Source organism: Tamandua tetradactyla, chromosome 7 (genome assembly GCF_023851605.1).
Source record: "Tamandua tetradactyla isolate mTamTet1 chromosome 7, mTamTet1.pri, whole genome shotgun sequence".
NCBI lineage: Eukaryota > Metazoa > Chordata > Mammalia > Pilosa > Myrmecophagidae > Tamandua > Tamandua tetradactyla.
This window is the reverse complement of record NC_135333.1, coordinates 39,769,689-39,797,538: the sequence shown is the minus strand read 5'-3', so window position 1 is coordinate 39,797,538 and position 27,850 is coordinate 39,769,689. Positions and strand designations below refer to the sequence as shown.

The 27,850-nt window shown below is 35.2% G+C and overlaps 1 protein-coding gene across 2 annotated transcripts in view; it reads left to right on the top strand.

Moving 5' to 3' along the window:
- The window catches only part of SMC1B (structural maintenance of chromosomes 1B), a 161,015-nt gene that overhangs the window by 4,183 nt on the left and 128,982 nt on the right, over positions 1-27,850 (top strand). Inside the window, exons 2-7 of one of the 2 annotated variants that reach the window (XM_077169161.1) lie at positions 9,280-9,468; positions 10,994-11,106; positions 11,195-11,398; positions 14,820-15,058; positions 17,517-17,775; positions 18,712-18,852. In XM_077169161.1, coding sequence (XP_077025276.1) covers positions 9,280-9,468; positions 10,994-11,106; positions 11,195-11,398; positions 14,820-15,058; positions 17,517-17,775; positions 18,712-18,852 — 1,145 coding nt within the window. The remainder of the gene's footprint in view (positions 1-9,279; positions 9,469-10,993; positions 11,107-11,194; positions 11,399-14,819; positions 15,059-17,516; positions 17,776-18,711; positions 18,853-27,850) is intronic. The other variant, XM_077169162.1, reaches the window with a different exon arrangement.

The following is a 27,850-nucleotide window of genomic DNA, read 5'->3' as shown; positions in this document are numbered from 1 at the left end:
TATTTCAGCTGTTTAGATTTCCTTTTGACACCAAAATGTCCTTTGACCAACCCAGAATCACATATTGCATTTGATTGGTATATCCCTTAAATCTCTTTTTAATTTAGCACAAGCCTTTTAATGATTAAAACTGACTTATTGAAAAGACTGGAAAACTTATCCTGCAGAATGTTTACATTTGTCTATTTGTTTCCTTATGGGTTTTTCTATCCCTTCAGTTTCCTGTAAACTGGAAGGTATAAGGTTAGACCCCATCAAAGGTGATGTTGTATACTTCAGATTGCATTACATCACATAATATCTGATTGTTTTACCATTAGTGATGCTGAAATTGATCCCTGGATTATGGCAGTTCCAGTGATCTCACCATTGTACAAATTTTTCCCCTTCTAACTAGAAATTGTAGTGTTACTTTGGCATTATTCAAATGTTCCATTAGCCATTTATCTGATGATTTTAATACCAATTAATAATTCCACCTGAATCAAAATTTCATTAAAGTTTGCAAAATTAAGTTTTGCTAATTCTTTCATGCTTGTTACATTCATTGGATGGTATTCTTCTGAAAAATAGAACTTTCCTTTGTCAACTGCAGTTATGTGATTCACCTAAAACACAGTTCAAACTGGAAAAGCAGAATAAATGTTTGCTCATTTCCTTTTTTAAAAAAATATTTTGATTGAGATATCTTCATGCACCGTACAGTCCATACAGAGTATACAATCAGTGACTTATAGAATCATCACATAACTGTGAATTCATCACCATGATCATTTTTAGAACATTTGCATCACTCTAGAAAAAAAAATTAATAAAAATACATACCCTACCCCTTATCCCTCCCTTTCATTGACCAGTAGTATTGCAATCTACCCAATTTGTTTTATCCCTTATCCCTCCCTATGATTTATTTATTTTTGTCCTTATTTTTAAGAATATTTTAGTGAGAAATATCCACACACGTACAGTCCAACCATATTATACAATTAATGGCTCACAATATCATGAAGTTGTATATTCTTGACAATGATCATTTTACAACATTTGCTCATTTCCCTTTAACGAATATTTTCAAAGTAAGGAGTTTAATAGCTTAATAGCTGCCTCAAATGGTGAAAATGAGTTTTTCTTTTTTGTTAGCATCAAGGATTTTCACTGGTGCAATGTTTTGTTTTTAATTTATTAGAAAAGGGGGCTTATAAGAACAATATGCAGTAAAAAAAAAAACTTCCCTTATACCACCCTGCCACTACTAACACCTTACACTGGTGTGGAATATTTGTTAAAATTGATGCTGGCCCATTTAAAAAATTATATTGTTAATTAAAATCCATAGTTTAACTCAGGGTTTACTGTGTAGTATAGTTCCATGGATTTTTGTTTGTTTGTTTGTTTTGCATGGGCAGGCACCAGGAAATGAACCTGGGTCTCCAGCATGGCAGGCGAGAATTCTCCCACTGAGCCACCATCACACCGCCCAGTTCCATGGATTTTTAAAAAGTTTTATTCTGTTACTATATATGCAATCTAATTTTCCCTTTTTAATCATATTCACATATGTATCTTAGTGCTGTTAATTGCAGTCACAACGTACTACCATCACTACCATCCATTACCAAAACATTTCCATCATTCCAAATAATAACCCTGTACATTTTAAGCCTTAGCTTCCTATTCCTTATCTCTATCCTGTCCCCTGGTAACATATATGCTTGATTCTGACACTACGGACAGTGAGATTGCACAATATTTGTACTTTTATGTCTGGCTTATTCCACTCAACGAGATTCATCCATGTTGTCACATGTATCAGGATTTCATTCCTTTTGTGGCGGAATAATATTCCATTGAGTGTATAAAAAACATTTTGTTTATCCATTCATTGGTTAATGGATTCTTGGATTGCTTTCATCTCCCAGCTATCGTGAATAATGCCTCTATGAACATCAGTGTGAAAATATCTGTTCGAGTCCCTCTTTTCAATTCTTTTGGGTATTTACCTAGTAGTGGGGTTGTTAGGTCGTATGGTAGATCTATACTTAGCTTTCTGAAGAACTGCCAAACTCTCTCCCACAACAGTTGCACCATTTTACATTCCAAGCAGCAGGGAATGAGTGTTTCTATTTCTCTGCATCCTCTCTAACACTTGTTATCCATTTTTTAAATAGTAGCTATTCTGATGAGTGTGAAATGGTTATCTCACTGTGGTTTTGAGATGCATTGTGTTTTAATGTACCAAAATAGCTTCTGTTTTTGATACTCTGGTTATTATAACTTCAGTCAGTGGGAGTTCCTTCAGTCTGCCTCCTTTGTCTTTGTTTATGGCCTCGTTAGCATTTGAGTACTTCCTTGCTTTCTGACATAAGATATCCCAGTTCTCAGACTTACTTTGAATTTTCCCTGCCCTAGACTAGGAATAAGTCAGTTCTTCAGTGACTTCTGGTTCCTTTTTAAAGAAGAAGTATTAGAGACCACTTCTGGGAACTTCTCTAAGCACAAGAGGTTCTTAGTGCATTTGGTAACATTGGTTCTTGGTCATTTTGGTGGTCAGGGCTAAAAAAAAATACAGTACTTTTATTTTAGATAAAAAACTTTATAGAGATAAAATTACATACCATAAAATTCACCTTTTTCAAATATACAGTTCAGTGGTTTTTAGTATATTTAGAGTTGTACACATTACCACAGTTAATTTTTGAATATTTTCATTACTCAGGAGAAACCTTTAACTATCATCCTTTTATCTCTCTCCTGTTCCTTCCCCCTAATCCTAAGTAACTGCTAATCTACTTTCTGTCTCTATGGATTTGCCTATTCTTGGCATTTCATATAAATTTAATCATACACTCTGGCTTTTTATGTCTGGCTTCTTTTAGTTAGCCTAATGTTTTCAAGGGTCATCCATGTTGTCGCATGTATCAGAACTTCATTCCTTTTCATGGCCAAATAATATTCCATTGCATGGATATACTGCATCTTGTTTATCCCTTCATCTATTAATGGACATTTATGTTGTTTCTGCTTGGTGGCTATTTTGAATAATGGTGCTCTGAGCATTTGTGTATAGGTGTTTGTGTGGACGTATGTTTTCATTTTTCCAACAGATGGAATTGCTTGGTCAAACGATAACTCCCCATTTAACATTTTGAGAAACTATCGAATTTTTTTCTGAAGTGGCTCTCCCATTTCATAATTCCCACTAGTAATGAATGAGGGTTCCAATTTCTCCATATCATTGTCAACATTTGTTATTGTCTCTCTTTTTTGTTTTGGCTATCCTAGTGAGTATGAAGTGGTATCGCAAGTTTTTATTTGTATTTCCCTAGTGACTATTGATGCTGAGCAGCTTTTCATGTAACAATAATTTTTAAATTCTGAGTTCATGTTCATATTTCACATTCATTTTTTAAAAATATTTTTATTGACAAATCATCATATACATATAGTCCATATATGGTATACAATCAGTGGCTCACCATGTCATCACACAGCTGTTATGTCATCACCATGACCATCCCTAGAACATTTGTATTACTCCAGAAAAACAAAAAGAAAAAACCCACACATTCCATACCCACCACCTCACTCCTTCTGACCACCAGTATTTCAATCTACCCAACCTATTTTACCCTTTGTCCTCCCTAGCATTTATTTATTTATCAATTATTCTTTTTTTTTGCATGGGCAGGCACTGGGAATCAAACTGAGGTCTCCAGCATGGCAGGTGAGAATTCTGCCACTGCGCCGCCATCGCCACCCCGTTTATTTATTTTTTGATCCATATTTTTATATAGAGCTGTCCATACCCTGCACAGAAAGAACATCAGACACAGAGTTCTCACAACAACACAGTCACCTCAAAAGTTACATCATTATACAATTGTCTTCAAGAGTCAAGGACACTGTAGCAGCTCAACAGTTTTAAGTACTTCCCTCCAGCCACTGCAACACACCATAAACTAAAAAGGGACATCCCTACAATGTGCAAGGCTAACCTCTAGGTCAACCCCTGAACCCAGTTCGAAATCTCCCAGCCACCAAAACTCTAATCCGTCCCATTCCCTTCCCTCCCACTTCAGTCAAGAAGGTTCTCTCAGTCCCACAGTTCTGAGTCCCAGCTCATCCCAGAAGTTCCAGCCCATACTGCCAGGGAGATCCATACCCATGAGTCATGTCCCATACAGGGGGAGGGCAGTGAGTTCACCAGCCAATTTGACTCAGAGAGACACATCTGAGCAACAAAAGAGGCCCCCTGGGGCGACTCCCAGACACAATTCCAAGTATACTTAGCCTGTCACTTACAAGAATAGATCTCATGGGGTGAACCCAAGACTGAAGCTCAGCCCATTGATTTGGCCTTCCCTACTGCCTGCAAGAACATCAGACACTCTCCAAATTCCCATCCAGTTTTAACATTACCTGTTTTCACTGTCCCTTTATTTTTGTCACTGTAAATGTTATTTCTTACTTTGAAAATCTTCATTCCTGACATCATAATGTAATGACTTATTTACTTTAACATGCATTATAAAGAAAACTGTTCCAAACTGGGAATACCAATAACACTTAAACAGTAAAGCTGTTAAAGGAAATCTAAAATTTCTTTGTAGTCCTTAGAATGCATTCCGTCAAGGATATTCAGTTAGAATTCTGTGATCTTAAGTGCATTGAAATAAATAATTTTTCTGTATAGTTGTTACCAATTTAATATTCAGTTAAGTTTACTTGTTTCTGGTTGTTTTCACCTATGGTATTTTTAATTAATATTTTTAAGAAATTGGTACTACACATACATATTTCAAAAGTCAAAACTCTTTAGAAAAGGTATACACAGAAAAATGCTTCTACCCTTATTCTCTGTATCAGTCTGGGTCCCCTCAGGAAATAGTGGCATTTTCAAGTCAGGATAATTTGAGGAGGATTTATTTCTGAAAGGGCTAATTACAAAGATGTGGAAGGGCTTGTAGAAGAATCACAAGGAGTCAGAGAGCATGTACTTAGCAGCAGTGGAGGTGATACACCTGTGTTGGTTTGACGCTGTTATGTACCCCAGAAAACCCATGTCCTTTTTCATGATCCAATCTCATGAGGACAGCCATGTTTCCTTTAATCCTGATTCAGTATTGTGGGATGGAAACTTTGGATTGTTTCCATGGAGATGTGACACACCCAGTTGTGGATGGGACATTTTGAGTAGATGGAGATGTGATTCCGTCCATTCAAGGTGGGTCTTGATTAGTTTACTGGAGTCCTTTAAAAGGTGAGACATTTTGAAGAAAACACAGATGCTTCAGAGATGAAAGAAGCATAGACATGTAAAGATGCTTGGAGTGCCTACAGAGAGAGCAGACATCTAGATACGGACATTTGGAGATGCATAGCCCAGCAGACGTCATCATGTGCTTTCCCATGAGATGCTAAGCAAGTCAGAACCCAGCATTGTGTACTGGAGTTGCTAAGTGAAGGCCCATGGACACTTAGAGAGAAAAGTACTTGGCATCAGAAGCTGGAACCAGTGGAACTCAGAACAAGGACCAGCAGACACCAGCCACATGCTTTGCCATGTGACAGACATCAGCCTTCCTTGAGTCAAGATATCTTTCTCTGGATGCCTTAGTGTGAACATTTTTATGGCCTTAGAACTGTAAACCTGTAACTTAATGCAGTCCCTTTATAAAAGCCATTCCATTTCTGGTATATTGCATTCTGGCAGCATTTAACAAACCAATACACCATCCCTGCGGCCACAGGGGGACATACCCAGGAGGAACTTTGAAAGGGCAGTGACTTATTGAAGGACACAACCAGCCAGAGGCAACCTCACAAGGAGAGCAGTAGGGAAATGAATACCCTGATCTCACTCTTTTCCCTTCTGTCTAGTGCCAGGGCTCCCATTAGCTGACTCCAACTGGAAGTCAGAAGATGTCGGAGCCTATAAAGGGCAGAAAGCAGAGTTGAGAATGGATCTGGAGAGGCAATCAGGCATTCAATTCAGTCAGTCACTGTGTCCTACTCTTTTTCACCTTTAGTGAAACCATTAGTTTTTTGTTAATCCTTCAGTATTTCTATTTTTGCAAATGTAAGCAAATATGTGTGTGTATTCTTATTTCAAACTCCTCTCTTTTTCTTAAATAAAAAGTTGCATATTATGTATATGGTTATGCACTTTGCTTTTTTCAGTTGCCAAGTCCTGGACCTCCCTTGTACCAATATGTGAATATTCTATGTGTGTGTTTATGTCTGAATGTCTCTTCTGTGTATTTCTGTTACAACCAATCTATAATGATTTGTAAAAATATGAATTTGTTATTGTGTAACTGTGCACATGTCTCTGTGGGGTAGATTCCTAGTAGTGGAATTTCTGACTTGAGAGGTAAATGAATTTATAATTTCGTCAGCTATTGCTAGATATTTCCCCCATAGTGGTTGTATCATTTTGTACTTATACCAGAGATGTGTGAGAGGGCCTTTTTCCCTCCTACTGCACCAAAAAATAAAGGGGGGGGGGGGGTTGCAAAGTTTTAGTTTTCTGCCAGACTGGTAGATGTCATTATAGCTTTAATTTACATTTCTCTCATTATAAGTGAACTTAAGCATCTTTTCTTATGTTTAAGAGTCTTCTGTATTTCTTTTTTCTGAATTGCTTTTTCATGTCTTTTGCCCATTTTTCTGTTGGGTGATACCTGTGAAAATTTTCTAAAATATCTTGACAAGTCACTGTTATTCCTCAAGTACTTCAGTGGCTGATGGATTATGAAATTCTTCTTAGTCTTCAATATAATGTTCAGTTCCCTTTAGTATATTGTGGTTCTTGTTTATCTCTTCCAGCTTTCTCTTACCGTTCCCAACTTTGTATGCTTTGCACCACCTTTCTAGAATTACTTATGTTCACTCATCCTTCTGTACCTATGAGCAAACCATTCCCTTTCCTTAAGCATCATCCCTACTCCCCCACCCCGAATTACCCTTTAAAAGTTAGCTCAGAAATTAGTTCTTCTGCAAAGCCTACTCAGAGCCACTTGCAGTTAGTGTAATTCACCTAAATAGAGTCCATGTACTTTTAATGTGATCTTAGAACTTACTAACATGTATTACAACTTTCTGATTTTAGTGGAAAAAATATAGGTTTTGAAATAAGACATATAACTCCAAAACTGTGAGCCCCTTAGGGAAAAAACCGACACATTGTGCCTGATAAACAGGTGTACAGTAAATATGTAGAATGAATGAATTAATTTGAGGGGATGAAAGACTGCAGAGAGAGGAGCCCAGCTAGGAGGCTCTTGAGTAAGGAAGGCTTGAACTAAAAGAAGGAAGATAAAGAAGGAGAGGAAAAGAAGAGATATCTGGAGTTGAAATCAAAAGGGTCTTAGTGACTGTTTGGATAAGAGGACAAATGAATGGAAGATATCTAATTTTTGAGTTTGGGAGAATGATAGTGTCACTTCTATATCTTTTAATGCTTGATCCACCACCATCAAGTTACAGTAGTCTAAAAGATATCTCTTCCAGAATCATTGTTTCCCTGATACTGGTTTTCAGTTATTTGCAGCAGAGATCCCCAATCTGAATACTGCAAAACTTGACTTGGCTCATTCATTCATTCATTCAGTCTTTCAGCAGACGGTTGTTAAACAAACACTAGGTGGCAAGTAAGAATTTAATAAATGTTCTCTCATATCCTATCTAATGGTGCCTCCCATAGTTGTCCTCAGTTTATCACTCAGTTTATTTCCTCATAATAATTATAATATGCAGTTATCCCTTTTGTTTTTTGTCTGGCTCTCTTGATAAAATGTAACCTCCATTACACAGGGACATAATTATCTCCTTCATGTATTATATTAATTGAATGAATGAATTTGGGTAAAGAAGTATTAAATAAGGACTTGAACTAAAAGAATTCCTGTTAACTCTGCTACTATCAAATTTAATAATTAAAATCATGGATGTTCATTTTGTCCTGTATATTCTATCAGTCTATGGATTATCAGTTTACAAAAGAAGTCATATTTCATACCTGTAAACTGAAATTGAGCCACATAGATTTCAGGACTTTCCACATATAATTCTTTTTTTTGCAAAGATCATAAACCTCTAAAACTAAGACATATTTCCAGTGATGATAGTATTCTTTTCTCTTTGTTCATGTTACCTTTAACACTTCTGGCATTGGGAATTGGAATTGCTTGTGAATATGGGGGACAGAATATGAAAAAGAAAGCTATTTTAAATAGCAATTGTAGTATCTGTGTTGACACTTCCTTGGAAATGGTCTTAGAGCAGAAAATGGAGCTCATGGTTGGATAAGAGTTTGCCATCTGAATTGACAGTCCCCAAGACCATTCCAAGTTTGATAATCAACTAGGAGGATTCCCAGGACTCAGAGTATATATAGTTGTACTTGTGACTATAGTTTTTGACAGTGAAATGATACCAGGAAAAATCAGCAAAGGGAAAAAGCTCGTGGATGAAGCCTGAGTAAACCAGGTGCAAAGTTCCTAGTGTCCTCTCCCAGTGGAGTCACACAGGGTTTGCTTAATTCTTCCAGCAACAAGTTGTGAAAACACATGTGAAATGTTTTCTACCAAGAAATCTCATTAAATACTCAGTACCCAGGGTTTTTATTTGGGGCTGGTCATATAGTTAGCATGTATCAAGTTCTAGACTCCTGGAAAGAAGGCAAGTGTTCAGCATAAATCATTGTTTGCATAAGTAGTTTAAGCATAGTGAGCCATTCTTATGGTTTGGAACCCTCCCATAATCTAAATTCTCAATGTCAGCCAAATTTGTCAGCAGGCCTTCCAAACGATAGCAGTCTCAGGCCTATTTGCTAACGTCCTTCTGCATGCCATCTCATACCAGTAGGTACATATTCTTGCAACCTCAGTCTAACCTTTGAGAAAGTTCTGGATTTAGTTAACTTTTTTTTTTTTTGAGTGTGTGAGGGTTTGGTGCTAGCCTAATGCTTTAGGTGATAGTTTCCATATTTATAAAATGGAGATAAGTTCAGAGAAGTTAGATGATTGACCGTGAGATAATACCTAATGGGAGAGAACTGGGGTTAGATCTAGGAATTTATAATGTCCTACCATACTGCAGAGAGGAAACCAATGATCTGCATGACATTTTTCAGTCACATGTATTTTGAATATTGACAAAACAGAGCTATGAAAATGTATATAGACTTTATTTCACTTCTGTTGGTGGCCTGGTGTCTCAGGCTCTGGACAAGGTATTTAATGTTAACTTTTTTTCCCTGTCTCTTTTCTTCCCCAGGAAAATCTAATGTGATGGATGCACTTAGTTTTGTAATGGGAGAAAAACCCGCTAATTTGAGAGTGAAAAATATTCAAGAACTTATTCATGGAGCACATATTGGAAAACCTGTTTCTTCTTCTGCAAGTGTAAAAATTGTATATTTGGAGGAGGGTGAAGAAGAGAAAACATTTACAAGAATTATTCGAGGTATTTTTTGTAAATTTTTGTTTATGAGTCATTTGATTTTTCAAGAATTAGTCAGATTACCTCTTTTTTCTTTCTTTGAAGGGTATGATTTATTATTCCACTGGCATTGGAAACTAGAGGTTCTTGTTTTCTCTTGAATAGCAAATTTCAGAAACAAGTACCCTGTTTGACAGGGCTTCTCCACTGAGTTTCTTCTTTAAACAGACATACTTGTTCAAATCCCCCTACTCTCAAATAGTGTCTTTGTACCTGGGTGTTACAATGAAGGAAAAAGCTGACTTTGAAGACAAAGAGAAGCCATAAAAGTTCATTCTGAGCTTCTTTATGTTTGTTCACTTAATTTTCTTAGTGATGTCCCAATTGTATGTTTTTGGCTTGTATAGGCAGTCCTTTCTACCTTCAAATAGTGGAATGAGTGAAATAGTTGGATTTATATTTTGTGAATATATCCAATGCAATCCCTCTGTTTCCTGAGTAAATGATCCTGAAAACTTTTTTTTCCATCTATGTTAGGAGCTTACTTAGCCTCTAAATATAGGCTCAACAGTTTTGGTTTTGGTGGTGGTTGTTTCTGTTGTCACTTTGGCTCAGTTAGAACATTTCTAATTACATAACACTCTTTATTGGTAATAGATGGTGGTGAGGGAAGCACAACACTGTGAATGTGATTAATCCCATTGAATGATATGATTGGGAGTGATTCGGCTGCAAAATTTTTGTATATATATTTCCATAATTTAAAAAAAGCAATAAAGAGAAAATGAAAACTAAATCCTATACCCGTTATGCATAAACTCCCCATTCCACATACTCCTGCCCCTGCTACTTTCTGTCATTGTGAGTGTATATTCTAGCTATTTCTAGGTAAGTGGTATCATGCAGTGTTTGTCCTTTTGTACCTGGCTTATATCACTCAATATAAATGTCTTCAGAGTTTATTCATGTAGTGGTGTGTATCAGAATTTCATTCCTCTTTAAGGCAGAGTAATATTCAATTATGTGGATAGACTACAGTGTGTTTATCCATTCATGTGCTAATGGACATTTGCGTTGAGTCTGCCTTTTGGCTATTATGAAGAAATTTGCTAAGAACATTGGTGTACACATATTTATCCAGGTTCTGCTTTCAGTTCTAGAAGTGGTATTGCCAGTCATATGGTAGTTCTGTGTCTAACTTTTTGAAGAACTACCAAATTTTTCTACATGTTCTAAATGTACATTTTATATTCTTGCCAAAAATGTATGAAGGTTCCTATATCTCTCCATCCTTGCCAGCACTTATTTTCCTTATTCTTTGGGATGATCAGAGACTTGTTTGTTTTGTTCACTGCTGTAGAATAGTGTCTTGCATATATATATGGTAGACACTCGATGTTTGTTGACTGATTAAATGTATTTGTTAACTTGTATATTATTACGTAACTGGCCATTTCAATGAGAAAAACAGTTTTATTAAGGCTTTAGTGTTGTCGAGGTATGTCTACCATTTAGACATCTAGTAGAAGTCTTTATTCTTTTATTCTAGGGGGATGCTCAGAATTTCATTTCAATGATAATCCTGTGAGTCGTTCTGCTTATGTAGCAGAGTTGGAAAAGATAGGCATAATAGTCAAAGCAAGAAACTGTCTGGTTTTTCAGGTAAGTAGCTGTATTTGTATTTTCAGTTCACATTTTTTAAAAAGAATTGCATCACTATATTTTATATCTTGGTGTTCCTGTTTTTAAGGGAACTGTAGAGTTGATTTCAATGAAAAAACCCAAAGAAAGAACCCAGTTTTTTGAGGAAATCAGCACTTCTGGAGAGCTAATAGGAGAATATGAGGAAAAGAAAAAAAAGTTACAGAAGGCCGAAGAGGATGCACAGTTTAATTTTAATAAGAAAAAAAATGTAGCTGCAGAACGTAAACATGCAAAATTAGAGAAGGAAGAGGTAAGGTCATTGAGATGTTAACTCATTGGAGGTCAGATATAAAAACTTTCTGTCTTTTAGAATTATTGGGGATTGTCTTAGGGTTACCAAGATTATTCCTTTAATAACATAAAATAAATAAAGCCCAGTATTCATTAAAGATAAACTTTTTGTCATATCTTCCCCTATTTGGCTTGATCTTCCCCTGTAGGCAGAAAAACCCAAACTCTCAAAATCTCCAATTTTCCTAACTAAAGGTAACCTTGTATGCTATATAACTAAGATGGCAGCAGCTCGCAAACTTTTGAATCTTGATTTCCTTTCACTCTTAAAAATTATGGAGCACTGCAAAGACTTTTTGTTTATATGTGTTGTATCTATCATATTTGATGTTGAAACTGAGACATTTTTTAAATGTTTTACATTATTTATGTAAAAATAACAATAAACTTATTGTTATGTTATGTTAACTTATGTTCACATAACGTAAAAATTTTCCAAAATAAAAAAATTAACAGTGTTTCAGTTTACTAAAATCCATTATGCCAGAAATGGATTGACTTTTATAAAGGGGATTTATAAGTTACTTGCTGGCAGTTCTAAGACCAGCAAGATGTCCAAATTAAGGCATCAGCAAGAGGATATAGCTTAGCTTAAGAAAGGCTGATCACATCCAGGGTATTCTCTGTCGGCTGGGAAGGCACGTGAGTGGCAGTTGCATTGCTTTCAGTTTCTGATTCCAGTGGCTTTCTAGTGGTTCTACAAGCATCTGCAAATGTCTGTGTCTAGGTGGTTGCTCTCTGTGTGGGCTCTTTTAAGAGCTCCAGTAAAATTAAGAGCCATCTTGAATGGGCAGTGCCACATTTCCATGGAAATAATCTAATCAAAAGGTCCCACCCAAACAATCCATCTGCCCCAAAAGATTGGATTAGGATTAAAAGAACATGGCTTTTCTGGAGTTGATAACGGTTTCAAGCTAGCACAAGCAGCATTGTTTTATATTTTTATAATCTCCTTAATGTGTGGCTTAATATAAGACATCTGGGTTCTCATAATTGCTACTGTATTTTGTCTTTTGTTATATGAGGTTTGGTTTGAAATCTATGAAGAAAATTCGGCTTCACACATATGTATGGAAAAATTGAGGGTATCTTAATAGCCTTTTTTGGATAACTGTGGGTATGCTTTTTTAATTGAGATGATATTCACATAGCATTAAATGAACTATTTTAAAGTGAAAAATTCAGTGGTATTTAGTACATTCACAATGTGCAACCACATCCCTGTCTAGTTCCAGAACATTTTTACCATCACCAAACAAAACCCTGTACCCCTTAAGCAGTTGCTTCTCATTTCTCCCTTCCCCCCCACCCCGCCCCTGGGAACCACCTATCTGTGTTCTGTCTCTGTGGATTTATCTATTCTAGATATTTTGTATAAATAGAATCATACATTATATGACCTTTTGTGTCTGGCTTATTTTACCTAGCATGTTTTTGAGGTTCATACAGACTATAGCATTTATCGGTATTTTGTTCTTTATGGCTGAATAATTTTCTCTTGTATGTCTACAATATACCACAACCCAATGGATGAATGTATTTTCTTTTTTTTTGATATTATGCCAAAACTTGACTTGTAGTAGTTTCTTAAAGATTAATTTCAATGTGAAATATGAAGCCATCTCAGTGAACTTTTTGTGCTTGATTACATCAAAATTTATTGATATTTCTTGCATTATGAATAAATCTTTTGCCTTGAATGATTTTATAAAATTGTGCACTGATCATTTAGAAAATATTGATTCACTGAGTTTAGGGAGATTTTCCAAATATAAGCACATTTCGTTTATATAATATAAAAATTCACATTCATTAGTATTGCCCGATCTTATCAGAAAATTTTTTTTAAGTTTTGGGAATTTGTGAAGCTCATAACGGTCAATACAAGTTTTCTAAAATTCTGAATTTCACTTGGAAGTCAAATTTTATTATTGGAAATAATATCTGTTCTTTTCCTTGAAGTGAAAGTCTCACTTCAATCAATTTTGGAAAATATTGACCAGATACCCAAGACTGTATAATGAAGTCTCTTGTTCTTCTACGTAATAATGGAATTCCATGAATAGTGTGTGTGGTTTGGTTTGCAGTACAACTCAGTCACTCAGGTGTTTTTCCTTGTGACAGCCTTCACATTTAATTATACTGCAGAAGTACTTTATGTGTACTTCCCATTTCTTCACATGTAATATTGAAAAGGCATTTGCTCAAAAAAAAGAGAAAAAGAAGGCTTTTGCTCAAAAGTCAGGATTTAATAAAATTAATTTTTGCTGCTTCATCAAGTACATTTTTAAGTGAAATTGACTTTTAAAAAAACTACATGTGTGTGGCAGTGAAGAATACAGTGACTTCCTAGTATAGTTTGGTGTCACTGCCCTAATTTGTACTAAAGCTGAGATTTTATCCACTGTTAGCTTTTGTTCCATCAGTACAAATTCCAGCATCCCCCAAAAAGACAAATGAAATCTTATTATGAAAATAGTTTTGACATCAGGAACTCCTTAAAAGGGTCTTAGCAACCCCTAGAAAGCCATGGCCACACTTTGCAAATACTGATCTACACTATCCCTTGGTACCCTTCACAGTATAGTTGCTTTGCATATGATTGTTAGTTGTTTGAGTTTGGAGTGATTTTTTTCCAATACAAATTGATTCCTGTCTCTTCTGCATAAAATTTTCCATTTGCTTTCCACTGCGCTTAGAATCCAGCCTCTTTATCTAGCCTATAGATTCAATTTAGTCTGGCCCTTATTCACCTCTCAGGCTTTAACTTCTACTCTCCTACATTTTGAGCTTTTTTATTTATTGAACGCACAAAGCTCCATCCTATCCTGGAGCTTTTACTTTTGTTATTTCCCCTTAAGTTGCTGTATGTCTTTTTTATTCCCATAGCTGATACTCTCTCAAGTTTTGATTAACAAGCTGTTTCCTTAGGCAGGTATTTGCTGTCTACACCCCTAATCTAAATTTGCACACACACCCCTTAATACACATATCACATCATCCTATTTTGTTTCTTTTGTAGCATTTATTGCTGATTGAAATTATCTTGTTTATTATTTGTTTGTTTGTTTATTACCTGACTCTGTCCCTGCTCCCTCACTAGAATATAAACTTTACAAGAGCAGGGCCCTTTCCTGTTCTCCCTTGTATTCCCAGCACAATACACAATACATAAAACTGATAAATGATAAGTTTATTTTAGAAGTTTATTTTAGAAGTGTACCAAGAAACCCTCTCCAAATAATATTGTTTTGGGTAAGAATCCTGTTTCTCAACATAAATAAAAATTCATTAAAGATCATTTATTAGAACAATAGTTGAGTTTAAGGTCAATTTAAATATTCTCCCTATAACTATCCTTGAATTGTACTGTTTTGTAGGCAGAACGTTATCAGAGTCTCCTTGAAGAACTGAAAATGAAGAAGATACAACTGCAGCTTTTCCAACTGTATTATAATGAGAAAAAAATTCATGTTTTGAAGACTGAGTTAGAGCATGTGGATAGGGATTTGAGTGTCAGAAAAGAGTCTCTTTCTCATCATGAAAACCTAGTTAAAGTCAAGAAGAAGGAACATGGACTGCTCACTAGACAACTACAACAAACAGAAAAAGAATTGAAGTGAGTTTTTAAAAATAAGTATTAACAGTTGTATTTTATATAGATTAGTAAAGTAAAAATGTAGGTGACGCTATGAAAGTGGATTCTTTTAAATAAACTTTTTAAGAATAAATTTAGATTTAAGAAAAATTGTGGAAATAGTACTAAGAGTTCCCATTGCCCCACACCTTGTTTCCCCTACTACTGACAATTAGTAAGGTACATTTGTCACAGTTAATGAACCAATATTAATAATGCTATTATCAGTTATTTAAAAATCCTAGTTTTAAATAATAGTGCTTATTTTATTCAGATTTTTTCAGTTTTTATCTAATGTCCTTTTTCTGATCCAGGATGCCATATTACATTTAGTATTGTATTTCCTCAGACTCGTCTTGGCTGTGATAATTTCTTAGACTTTCCTTGTTTTTGTTGATCTTGACAGTTTGAGGGAGTACTAGTTAAGTGTTTGTATAAAGTTCCTCAATTTGGATTTATTTGGTATTTTTCTCATAATTAGATTGAGTTTGGGAGGGGAAGACCGCAGAGGTCAAGTGCCATTCTTATCATATTCTATCAGGGATATCAGCATATCATATATGCTATATGATATATATCATAATATCAGTATGATATCACTGTTGATGTTGACTTTAATCACCTGGTTTAGGTAGTATTTGTCATATTCCCCTACTGTAAGGTTGTTTTTTTTACCCTCTCCATACTGTACTGTTTGGAAGGAAGTTACTGTGCACAGCCCACGCTTAAGGTGGGGAGGAGATGGTTATGATCCACCTTGAGGGCAAAGCATCTACATAAATTATTGAGAATTCTGTATGGGTGATTTTTCTGTTCTCCCCATTTATTCATTTATTTATTCACTTATTTATTTATATGAATATGGACTCAAGGATGTTTATTTTATATTTTGAACTATAGTACAGTACCACTCTATTCATTTGTTGCTCAAGTCATTCCAACTTTGACCATTGGAATTTTTTTGAATTGGTGCCTTGTGTCCCTTTAACATACCCCCTTTATTGTGTTTTTTTTTTTAGTACTTCCTTAATGTCTGGCACTACTAATTCTCCAGGCTTATCTTAATTGAACCAGTCCTAGAATCAGCCAATCCCAGTTTTTATTACCTTACCCCAGGTCTAGAAGCCGTTTCTCTAAGGAATCTTAGTTCTTTTTATTGGAAAATGGTATTAGTAACCAGGTCTGGGTGCTAATTGTGTTCATTGCTATTGGGGTGTCCTTTATTTTAGGCCCTCTCAGCTAACAGACCAAGGAAGTACTAATAGTGGGTATACTAACTCGCATATAATACACATGTCTGTATATATTTCTATGAGTTCATATGTGATATGAATATACTGATGTTTCTAACTCTAATCCGTTACAACATGAATGATTCTAACTTCTCTTGCTTATTTATAAACTCTCACAATAAAAAACTGGTTTCTACTATCTGTCTTCCATTTACTTAACTGTTCAATTCCAGTGTACATGAATAGTCTTTCAGAATTGTTAACCTTATCAACTACTGTGCTTATGACAATTCTTTTTAATATTAGTTTTACAGACTCTGCTCGTTTCCAAAGTTACTCAGGTCAGTATTTTCCTTCCCACTCCATTCAGTGAGGTGGTTTCATACATTTATAATACAGTTAGATTCTGTTGTTACAGTTTGCATTCCATCCTGGGATCTCATGACCTCTGTATTAGTTATTTAAAGCTGCCGGAATGTAACACACCAGAGATGGATCACCTTTTAATAAGCGGATTTATTTAGTTACAATTTTATAGTTCTTCAGAGGAAAGGCAGCTGGCTTTCCTCTGGTTTTCTCTACATGGTGGACATCTACAGGACTTCCCTCCTGGCTTCTGGGTTCAAATGGCTTTCCCCAGGGTGATTCCTTTCTGCATCTCCAAATGTCTAGGTCTGAGCTGAGATGAGGTATGCTGAGCTGCTGAGCTCTCTTCTAATCTCTCTTTTTTAAGCCTCCAGCTAATTAAATTAAAGCTTACTTATTGTGGAGGGCACTCCCCTTAGCCAACCACAAATGTAATTAGCCGTATATGAATTTCACATACTGGTGATTTAAGTCCACAGCAACAGAACACTGGGGCGTCATCACTGGCTAAATTGATACCCGAGCCTAACTTTCACAGCCTCTTAAACGATTTTTTCTTAATTTGCATACATTAATTTACTCTTTGTGTGATAAAGTTCTGTGGGTTTTGACAAATGCATAGTATCATGTATCTACCATTACAGTATCATACAGAGTAGTTTAAACAAAAATTCCCATATGCTTCACCTAGTCAGCTCTTCCACTGCCCAATCTTTGGAAACCACTGATCTGCTTATTATCTCTGAAAGTCAATATTTGAAATTCATTTTTGAATGTATGATTTACTCAAAAGAAATTATTTCCTTTACATATTTTCCCTTAAGATAATTTTTCCTTTTTAGATCTCTTGAAGCACTCTTAAATCAGAAGAGACCTCAGTACATTAAAGCCAAAGAAAATACTTCTCACCACCTCAAGAAATTAGATGTGGCTAAGAAATCAATAAAGGATAATGAGAAACAATGTTCTAAACAGGAAGATGACATCAGAGCTCTGGAAATGGAACTGGTTGATTTAGACGGCGCATGGAAAAGTTTTGAAAAGCAGATTGAGGCAGAAGTCTTACGTAAAGGGAGAGATATTGTACTGGAAGCAAGTCAGGTAAAAAAGTTAACATATGGGAAATCTTTAATTTTTATTGTTTGAGTTTCTTTAATTAGAAAAAAGTTTAGGATGACCTCCATTTCTGATATTTTAAGAGGTTATCCTTAGATTGTGAATTAGAGGGATTTAAATTTTTCAGCTTGTACACAAAATTTAATTTTAGTCTAGACAGTAAGTTTTTCCCTTTAGAAGATTGGATGGCATAACATTTATGAGTTAAAGTCCTAAAAAATAATTCTGCAAGATTACATGGTTTCATCTTACAATAAAAGTTAGGCAATTAATTATATTATTTTTTATATTTTTTGCTATTATATGCGAGATAATTTTCTCTCATGAATGTTGTAAAAACCTTGTCAGATACACAATCACTTAATTGACAGGAAGGAAATTGATTACTTAAAGTGATGTAACATGTTAAATGATGAATTAATACCCAGTTTATTGTGTAATATTTTATTATAATGAATCAATAGTAAATATCCAAAATAGGTAATTCAGAATTTTCAAACAATCCTCTCAACCAAGTCTTATCATTTATCGCTTTTGTTATTTTTTGGTAATCTTGCATCATAATGTATACCAAAGTAATTATGACTGTATAAGTGGGGGAAAAAACATTTTCTCTGGACTCCTTCTTTTAGACTATAAATGAGTATCTGTCTATTCACTTACAGTAATTTCTGACAGAGACCTTGTTTTAGAGGTTTATTTTTTTTTAAATACTTTGTTGATCTGTCTACACAGTTTTAAGTAAGAAGACATTCATGTTATGTCTACATTACTTTACATGGGGCCAGTTACAAACCAGACTACATAAAATGTATTTTGATAAGATTAATTATCTGCCAGTAAAAGATCATGCAAGGAATTTCCTTTCCTGCTTCCTTAAATGAGTTAGCAATTAGCAATGTTTAAATGCTGTTTATATAGCTGGATCGTTATAAGGAACTTAAGGAACAAGTAAGAAAGAAAGTGGCTATAATGACCCAACAACTGGAAAAACTGCAATGGGAGCAGAAGGCTGATGAAGAAAGACTGGCATTTGAAAAGAGGAGGCATGGAGAAGTTCAGGTACCTCAGTTTGTGCAGTTGTGATTTAAAATTATTTTATTCCCTTTTTATATTAGCTGTTCAGTATTAAAATGGATTTACATCAGACATAAGCAACTAATAAACAATTTCTGGATTACTGATTGTGATGCCTACCATTATTTAGGTGCTCTTTTATGGTCTAAGTTAAGAATAGACACTGTACTTTCATTCATGAATACAGTAAGCATTTGTACATCTGTATATCCATAGGCACTGGACAGATTCTGTTCTTATGTGCAGTTTAGTCCAAGAGAGTTACAGGGAGTGAAAAAAGCAAATAAATACTGTAATAGAGGTAATGCAATGTGGGTCAGTTCTTTCATGTAAGACGTAAAAATGGTCTAGAAAGGACCTGTCTAAATAGCTCATGTAAACGAAACACAGGGAGCCCAAAATAAGAATGAGGGCTTTTAATCCTGTATAGCTTAAGGTAATGCCTGGATACATCCCAGAATATATTAAGCAGAAAATAAATAAGTATTGGCAAAGTTCCTTGAGGGATGAGAGAAAAAATATGGAACTATTAAACTTTATCACTGGGGAAACCCCTGATACTGTGTTAAACACTAGGAACACCCAAATCAATGGGTCAAGCCTTTGATCTTGAGGCTTGCACTTGTGAAGCTTATGTATGTAGTGAAAAAGCTTAGCCTACCTATAGGTATGCCTTAGAGACACCTCTGGAGGGTCTCTTTTGTTGCTCAGTTGTGGCCTCACTCTCTCTAAGACCAACTCTACAAATGAAATCATTGCCCTCTCTCCTTCATGGGACATGACATCCGGGGGTGAAAGTCTCCCTAGTGGCATGGGAGATGACTCCCAGGGATGAGTCTGGCCCTGGCACCATGGGATCAACAATGTCATCCTGACCAAAAGGGGGAAAAGAAGTGTAACAAAGTATCAGTGGCTGAGAGAGTTCACATAGAGTTGAGAGGCTACTCTGAAAGTTGCTCCTATACAAACTTAAATTAGACATTGCTTAAACTTAAATTATCAGAACTTGTCAAACCCCAACAAAAACCATTCCAGCCAATCCTAAAGAACATCTAGGGCAATATATAAGTTTCCACAAAGTTCCATGCTCTAGGGTAACCTTCTAGAAGCCTACAACTTCCAGATGGGTCCCTGGACCAGATAAGTCCTGAAACCTAGAGGGCCAGCCTTTCCAGAACATCAGCTAATTCCATCTCCCTAGCCCTTATTATTTGATAGCCTTTCCAACATGAAAAATTTAGAATGGGCATAGCCCAAATACCCTAAAGAGTGGGAGAGGCAAAGGTGATGGTAGAGTTATACAGATAAGGTAGGGTTTAACAAATGAGTATGAGTGCTGAATCATTATATTAATATTTCTTTTAGTCTCCAATATCTTAGGGCAGCTGGAAGTAAGAACCTAAAATTGTGGAATTGTAACCCATACCAAACTCTGAAATCTGTCCTACAGCTAATTGTTGCCCTGGGCTTTGAAATTAATTGCTTTTTTATATATCTGTTCTTTTTCACAAAAAAGAAAAAAAAATGTCTATTGTGATGATAAATATTTGTATATTCCTTCTAACCTCCAATGTTCTGGAGCCGCTAGAAGGAAAAATCTGAGATTATGGTATGGTAGTGCATGATGAACTCTGGGATTCATCCTGTAACTACTTGTTGAAGAGTGCTTTGAAGACTATTGCTTTTTTCTTTCTTTGCTTTGTATATATATTATACAATCAAAAAAGTTTCAAAAAAATGAATGATCTAGAAAGAAAATAGGGCTAAGAGAGTACTTACTGTTTCTGGCTCTTTAAGTTCTCCTTTTCAAAAATTTCTCACATTATACAGTAAATACAGTTTTATTACTCCTGTTTTCTTTTAACTTTAATTAAAAATTTCCTATTACACTAAAAAAGAGTAGCTTAATAATCTGTCTGCATGTGTCATGAGCATATCATATTGCAGGTCACTAGTGTTATGCCGTGAAGTAAGGCAGACTTGACTCTGTGCAGTCTTGCTCTATCATTTACCTGTGTAATCTTGGTAAATAACCAATTTTTTTTAACTTCTCTGGGCTTTAATTTCTTCATTTGTACAATGAAGAAAGATTTGCTTATCTCATAGTAATGGACAGATTAAATAAGATGAAAATGAGTATGATAATACACCAAGCATCTTGTCTTACTTGCTTGTGCTTCAGAACCTTCTTTTTTAAACACTGAGAATTAGGCTATAGATTTATTATTATTATTATTATTATTTTATGGCACACTCAATAATTAGAATTCATTGTATATTATAGAGTTCAATAGGTAGGCTTCTATAGGCCATCCTGAAAATGTGACCACTATTTCTAATGAGAGCTGCAATAAGAGAATGGTTCTGACTTAAATATACATACAATTTATAAATGAATATTTGGAATTTAAGGGAAAAAATTTATTGATTACTTTGCTAGGCGCTTTCCATTCATTAGCTCTTTTAAGTCTCACAAAAGTACTTATCAAGATAGATATTTGCCCTGGTATACAAATGGGATTAGGATTTCTAAACTAAATAGGCCTCTAAGAAGATGTGACCTTTTTCATAAATAAAATCCATAACAGTAACAGCAGCATCATAACGTAGGGTTTATTTGTAGTCACCAAGTACCAAGCACTACTAAAACCTCATAATTAGCTAATCTTCACAATAACCTTATCAGGGAGGTATTGTCATCCTAATTTTTTATCTTATTTTTAAGTCCCTCAACTTCCTACATGTCTTTGCACAAGTGTTGCCTTCTCAATGAGGCCTACTCTGACTACCCTATTTAAAATTGTAGTACCTACTGCATTTCTGATTCCCTTATCCTAGCTCTGTTTTTTCTTAATATACAGTTTAATTAATTTATTTATTATATTAATTCTGTACCTTCATAGTTTAAAATATAAACTCCCTAAGAACAGTGTTGTTTGATGTATCCCAAGTGCTCAGGATATTTCCTTGTCCAGGTTAGATAATCACTAAATATTTGTTGAATTAACTTATGAATTTTCCAGATGAGGGAATTGGGGTCAAGATGGTCAAGTTATCATGACTAAGGTCATACAGCTAATAAATAGAGCAATTGGAATTTGATTCCAAATAATCTGTCTCCGGAATGAATCTTCTTAGCCCTTATACTGTCTGGTGTCTTGTTTTAATCTGTTTGTGGTTTGGCAGATGAAAATACAAACAAATATGAAAACTGTAGTTTATAATAACCATATGAATAGAAGAATGTGCATTATATATTTTGTGTAAGTAGAGAAAAAAGATGACAGCAGGAATTGCTTTTAAAACATTTAAAACAAAATATGACATTATAAAATTATGAACTTATTTCTGCAAATACACAGTGTAGACTTTTTTCTTTGTGCATGTGAATTTCTTTTGGAAAAACGTACTAATCTTTGCTATTAAAATCTATAGTTAGCCCACACCACAAAGCCTTCCTTGGCCTTCGTTTTCTGCCCACTTCACCTCCAAAAAAAGAACAAGTGATGAAAATAATTTCTCCTTAATTTGGTCATCTGTTGTTCTTTTTTTAATTGCAGAAGTTGTGGGTTTACCAAAGAGTCATGATTAAAGCACACGATTCCCAGATACTACCTATTATTAGCACCCTGCATTGGTGTGGTACATTGTTAAAACAGATGTTTTAACTGATGAACAGAGACCATCAGGAGATAGAAATAGAGTAAATATTGGGTAATTGGAGCTGAAGGGATACAGATTGTGCAACAGGACTGGTTATAAAAATCAGAAACGGATAGCACAATACTACCTAACTGTATGTTAGTACACTGAATGAAGCTGAATGTGAGAGTGATAGAGGGAGGAGGACGGGGGGCACAAATGAAATCAGAAGGAAAGATAGACGATAAAGATTGAGATCGTATAATCTAGGAATGCCTAGAGAGTATAATGATAGTCACTAAATGTACAAATTTAAATTTGTACAAATTTAAAAATGTTTTTACATGAGGAAGAACAAAGGAATGTCAGTACTGCAGGGTGTTGAAAATAGATGGTAATTCATATTTTGAAACTTTAACTTATGTGTGAGACTAAAGCAAAAAAAAAAAATTTGATAAAAGCCCATTTTTATATTTGTACTATTAACTATAGTCCATGGTTTAACTTAGGGTTTTACTATGTTGTATAGTTCCATGGATATTTTTTAACTTTTTAATTGTAAAATGTATATACAAAGCAAAGAAAGGAAAAAATAGATATTTTTTAACTTTTTAATTGTAAAATATATATACAAAGCAAAGAAAGAAAAAAATAGTAATTTTCAAAGCTTACTTCACCAACAAGTAGTTACAGAACAGATCCCAGAGTTTGTCATAGGTTACCATTCCCTGCCTTTTTTCCTAGAATTTTTATGTTACTGACTCTTACATTTAGGTTTTTAATCCATTTTATACACGTGTAAGGTAGGGGTCCTCTTTCATTGTTTTGGCTATTGATATCCAATTCTCCCATGCCCATTTATTGAAAAGACAGTTCTGTCCCAGTTCAGTGGATTTGGGGGCTTTATCAAGGATTGATTGACCATAGATTTGGTGGTCTATTCTGTACTCTCAATTCAATTCCATTGGTCAAAACTTCTATCTTTGTACCAGTACCATGCTGATTTGACCGCTGTTGGCTTTATATTAAGCTTTAAAGTCTAGAAGTGATAGTCCTCCACCTCACTCTTCTTTTTTAGGATCTCTTTAGCTATTCGGGGTTTCTTTTCCTTCTAAATAAATTTCATAACCAGCTTTTCCAGGTTTTCAGATTAGGTTGTTGGGATTTTCGTTGGTATTGCTTTGAATCTGTAGATTAATTTGGGTAGAATTGATGTCTTAACGACATTCATCCTTCTATTCAGGAGCATGGAATCTCTATCCATCTATTTAGGTCATTTTAAAATTTCTTTTAGCAATGTTTTGTAGTAACCTGTGTACAAGTCCTTGACATCTCTGGTTAGGCTTATTCCTAAAAACCTGATTCTTTTGGTTGCTATTTTGAATGGAATTTTTTCCCTTAATTTCTCCTCAGGTCGTTACTTGTGTATAGAAACATTACTGATTTTTATACATTAATCTTATATCCCTCCACTTTGCTGAATTTATTAGCTTAAGTAGCTTTGTTATAGATTTCTTAGGGTTTTCTAAGTATAGGATCATGTCATCTGCAAATAATGAAACTTTTACTTCTTCCTTCCCAATTTGGATGCCTTTCATTTCTATCTCCTGTCTAATCGCTCCAGCTAGGACTTCTAGTACAATGTTGAGTTTAACAACAGTGACAGTGGACGTCCTTGTCGCATTCCCAATCTTAGGGTGAATGCTTTCAGTCTCTCACCATTAAGTATGATGCTGGCTATGGGCTTTTCATATGTGCTCTTTATGATATTGAGGAAGTTTCCTTCGATTCCTATCTTTTGAAGTGTTTCTATCAGGAAAGGATGCTGAATGTTGTCAAATGCTTTTTTAGCATCAATTGATATGATCATGTGATTTTTCCTTTTCTGATTTGTTAATGTGCTGTATTATGCTGATTGATTTTCTTGTGTTGAACTGCCCTTGTATTCCTTGTATAAATCCCACTTGGTCATGATGTATAATTCTTTTAATGTGTTGTTGGATTCAATTCGCTAGTATTTTGTGGAGAATTTTTGCATCTGTGCTCATTTGGGAGATTGGTCTGTAGGTTTTCTTGTAGTGTCTTTGTCTGGTTTTGTATTAGAGTGTTGTTGGCTTCCTAAAATGAGTTAGGTAGTGTTCCTTTTTCCTTAAATTTTTGGAAGAGTTTGAGCAACATTGGTGTTAGTTCTTTTTGTAATGTTTGTTACAATTCACCTGTGTAGCTGTCTAGTACTGGGTTTTTCTTTGTGGGAAGATTTTTGATGACTAATTGAATCTCTTTAATTGTAATTGATTTGTTGAGATCTTCTGTTTCTTCTTAAGTCAGTATAGGTAGTTCATGTGTTTCTAGGAATTTGTCCATTTCATCTAAGTTGTCTAGTTTATTGGCATATAGCTGTTCATAGTATTCTCTTAAAATTTTTTTAATTTCTTCAAGATCCATGGTAATGACCCCCCTCTTATTTCTGATTTTGTTTATTTGCATCCTCTCTCCTTTTTTCTTTGTTAGCCTACTAGGGGTCCATCAATTTTATTGATATTCTCAAAGAACCAACTTCTGGTTTTGTTGATTCTTTCTATTCTTTCCCAGTTTGTTTATTTCTGCTTTATTTTTTTGTTATTTCACTTCTTTTATTGCTTTGAAGTTTTCTATTCTTCCTCTAAATTCTCTTCATGAGCAGTTAATCCTCGATTTTTGCTCTTTCTTGCCTGCTCTCCTGTTCCATGCCAGGACCAGCTGTCCTGCTACCACAGGCTGGGAACAGCACCCATGCCGTGCACGCCAGCTTCCTAGCCAGCCACAGCAGTTGGAGAGGGTTGTTGGAGAGGGTTGAGGAGATGTGCCTCAGGGAGGCAACTTGCTGGTGAAAAGTGGTAAGTATAGACTGGCAAATTCCCTATCTGGCTAGATTTTTTGCTTTTTTTTCTATTCTTTTTCTCTTTTTTTAAATATATTTTTTCTCCCTATATTTTTATTAGTAGTAGTATTGCTATTTTTATTTTTATTTATATATACTTTCATATGTTTATATTTTTAATTTATTTTTTTTGCAGGCAAGTGACCTAGGGGGAGTAATCAACTGGTAGCACCTGGCAAGTCTACTATACCCCATGCCCAAAGGGCCAACAATTCATGCGCTCTGCCAGATATCTGCTCCCAGCACCCAGAGGCTGGGCTCTTTGCTGCAGATGACCCAGCCCTGTTCCAGGCTCCTCAATGGGTGCTGCTGGCTGCTGAGCAGCCTGGGGAGGTTTCCCCAGCCAGCAGCTGGGGCAGGCTGGAGCAGGGGCAGTGGGGATGGGCGGCCACTTTCCTCCGATCCACGCCTCCCCATGCACCACTGTCTGCCCCTGGCAGAGATCATACTGATTTGACCCACCTGCTATCCCCGCCCTGGTCCCCCCCCCCAGCTCTCTCCTCACCAAGAATCACTGAAGACCCCTCACCCCAGGATAGCAGTCCCAGTCATTTTCTCCCCATCCCCTATCTTGTCCCATGGAGCAGAGGTGAACGCAAGTCTTCTCCACTCTACCATCTTCCCTGGAGTCCCTCTCTGAATTTTGTTTTAAAATTTTTATTCTAGTAGTATTTGTAACGACCTAAAATTTTTCCTTTTTAACCACGTTCAAATATATAATTCATATGGATTCAACCTCTTTACTTATTGGTAGTTGAGATCTTCTGTTTCTTAGTCAGTGTAAGTAATTTCTGAGTTTAGAAATTTGTCCATTTTCTCTGCTCTGCTGGCATATTCATAGTATCCTTTTGTAGCCCTTTTTATTTCAGTGGGGTCAATAATAATATCCCCCTTTTCATTTCTGATTTTAGTTGTTTCCTCTCTTTTTTTCCTTCATCAGTGTAGTTAATGGTTTGTTAATTTTACTGGTCTTTTTGAAGAACCAATTTTGTTTTTAACTCATTTTTTTTCTATATTTCATTCATCTCTAATCTTTGTAATTTTTTTCTTTCTGCTCTGTTTAGGTTTCACTTGCTTTTCTTTTTCTAGTTCTTCCAGTTTTGAGGTTGGTCTCTGATTTAAAATCTTTTTACTTTTTTAATGTAAGTTTTTTTTTTTTTTTTAAAGCTGGATATATTTTTATTAGAACAAAGAAAAGAATTCTGGATAAAGAGAGCATAAAAACCTTACTCCAGGAAAGTAAAGAAAATGATGAATGTCTCAATTCAACATGTAACAGAGGAACCATGATTTTTGAAATGATGGCAATTCTCAAACGTGATAGACATATGAACACATATAAGGTACTCTAAGACATCCAAGGGTCTCTCACCTTCACTCATTTCCCATAATTCCTCCATTTTTAGAGAGGGAAATAATTTTCCTTTCATTTTGGCTTATTCTTGGGATTCTCTCACTTTTCTGATCTGCTCCTTTTATATTCTGACACACATGAGTCTCTATTCAGGATTTTTTTAAAAAATGTTTTTTGGTCAGTTCTGATCCTTAGAACTTCTAATGTCTCCTTTTAAATGAAAACAAATATTTTTGATCAATTAGCCCAGTAGATCATTCACCCCCCTTATCTTCTAAATTCCATGTTTTGTTTGTTTTGCTTTGTGTTGAGAAATAATTTATATAAACTAAGGAATTTATAAGTACATGGGGACACAAGAACATGATTATTTAAAACAAAAACAAAACTTATTTATACCCTGAATTTCATAAACAACATTGAGAAGTCCTCCCTCTACTCCAAATAATGTCACATTAACAAGATATTATAACAAATATTTAGTATTTCCTAAGCCCACCCTCATTCTAAACACAATTACTTTGTTCCTTGTACTGTATCCTTTTCAACTACTGTAGGTTTATACATTCTTTGCTGGAAGTAAAATGCTATATAGCATATAAACCAGCTAAGAAAATCTTCCCTTGAATACAGCAAGGACTTTTTGTGTTGTTTAACAGTATCATCAGGTACAGTTCCTAGAACAAAACAGCGTAAAGGATATAGTGATAAGAATGTTTTCTGAGCAGTGGTACAACTATGAGACAAACACAAGTTTAACACAGGAACTACCTTCTAAAGTAAGAATGGAGCTGATGGGTTAGTCACAAGTTTTGAACTGTTTCCCTTGGTTGTGACTTACAAACTTAGTTTTAAAAAAATCCAAACATTTTTACATGAATGAATATATTCAGTTTACTTTGGAAATATTTCAGTTGTCTGAAATGACAACCAAATAAGCACAAGAGCCAAAGAAATGCAAGAGCTAATCATATAACGATTCTGTGTCTGCACTGAGGACACATGCTTAAAAAAAAAAAAAGAGGGAGCATTTCATATACTTTAGTGATGTAGAACACATACCATCG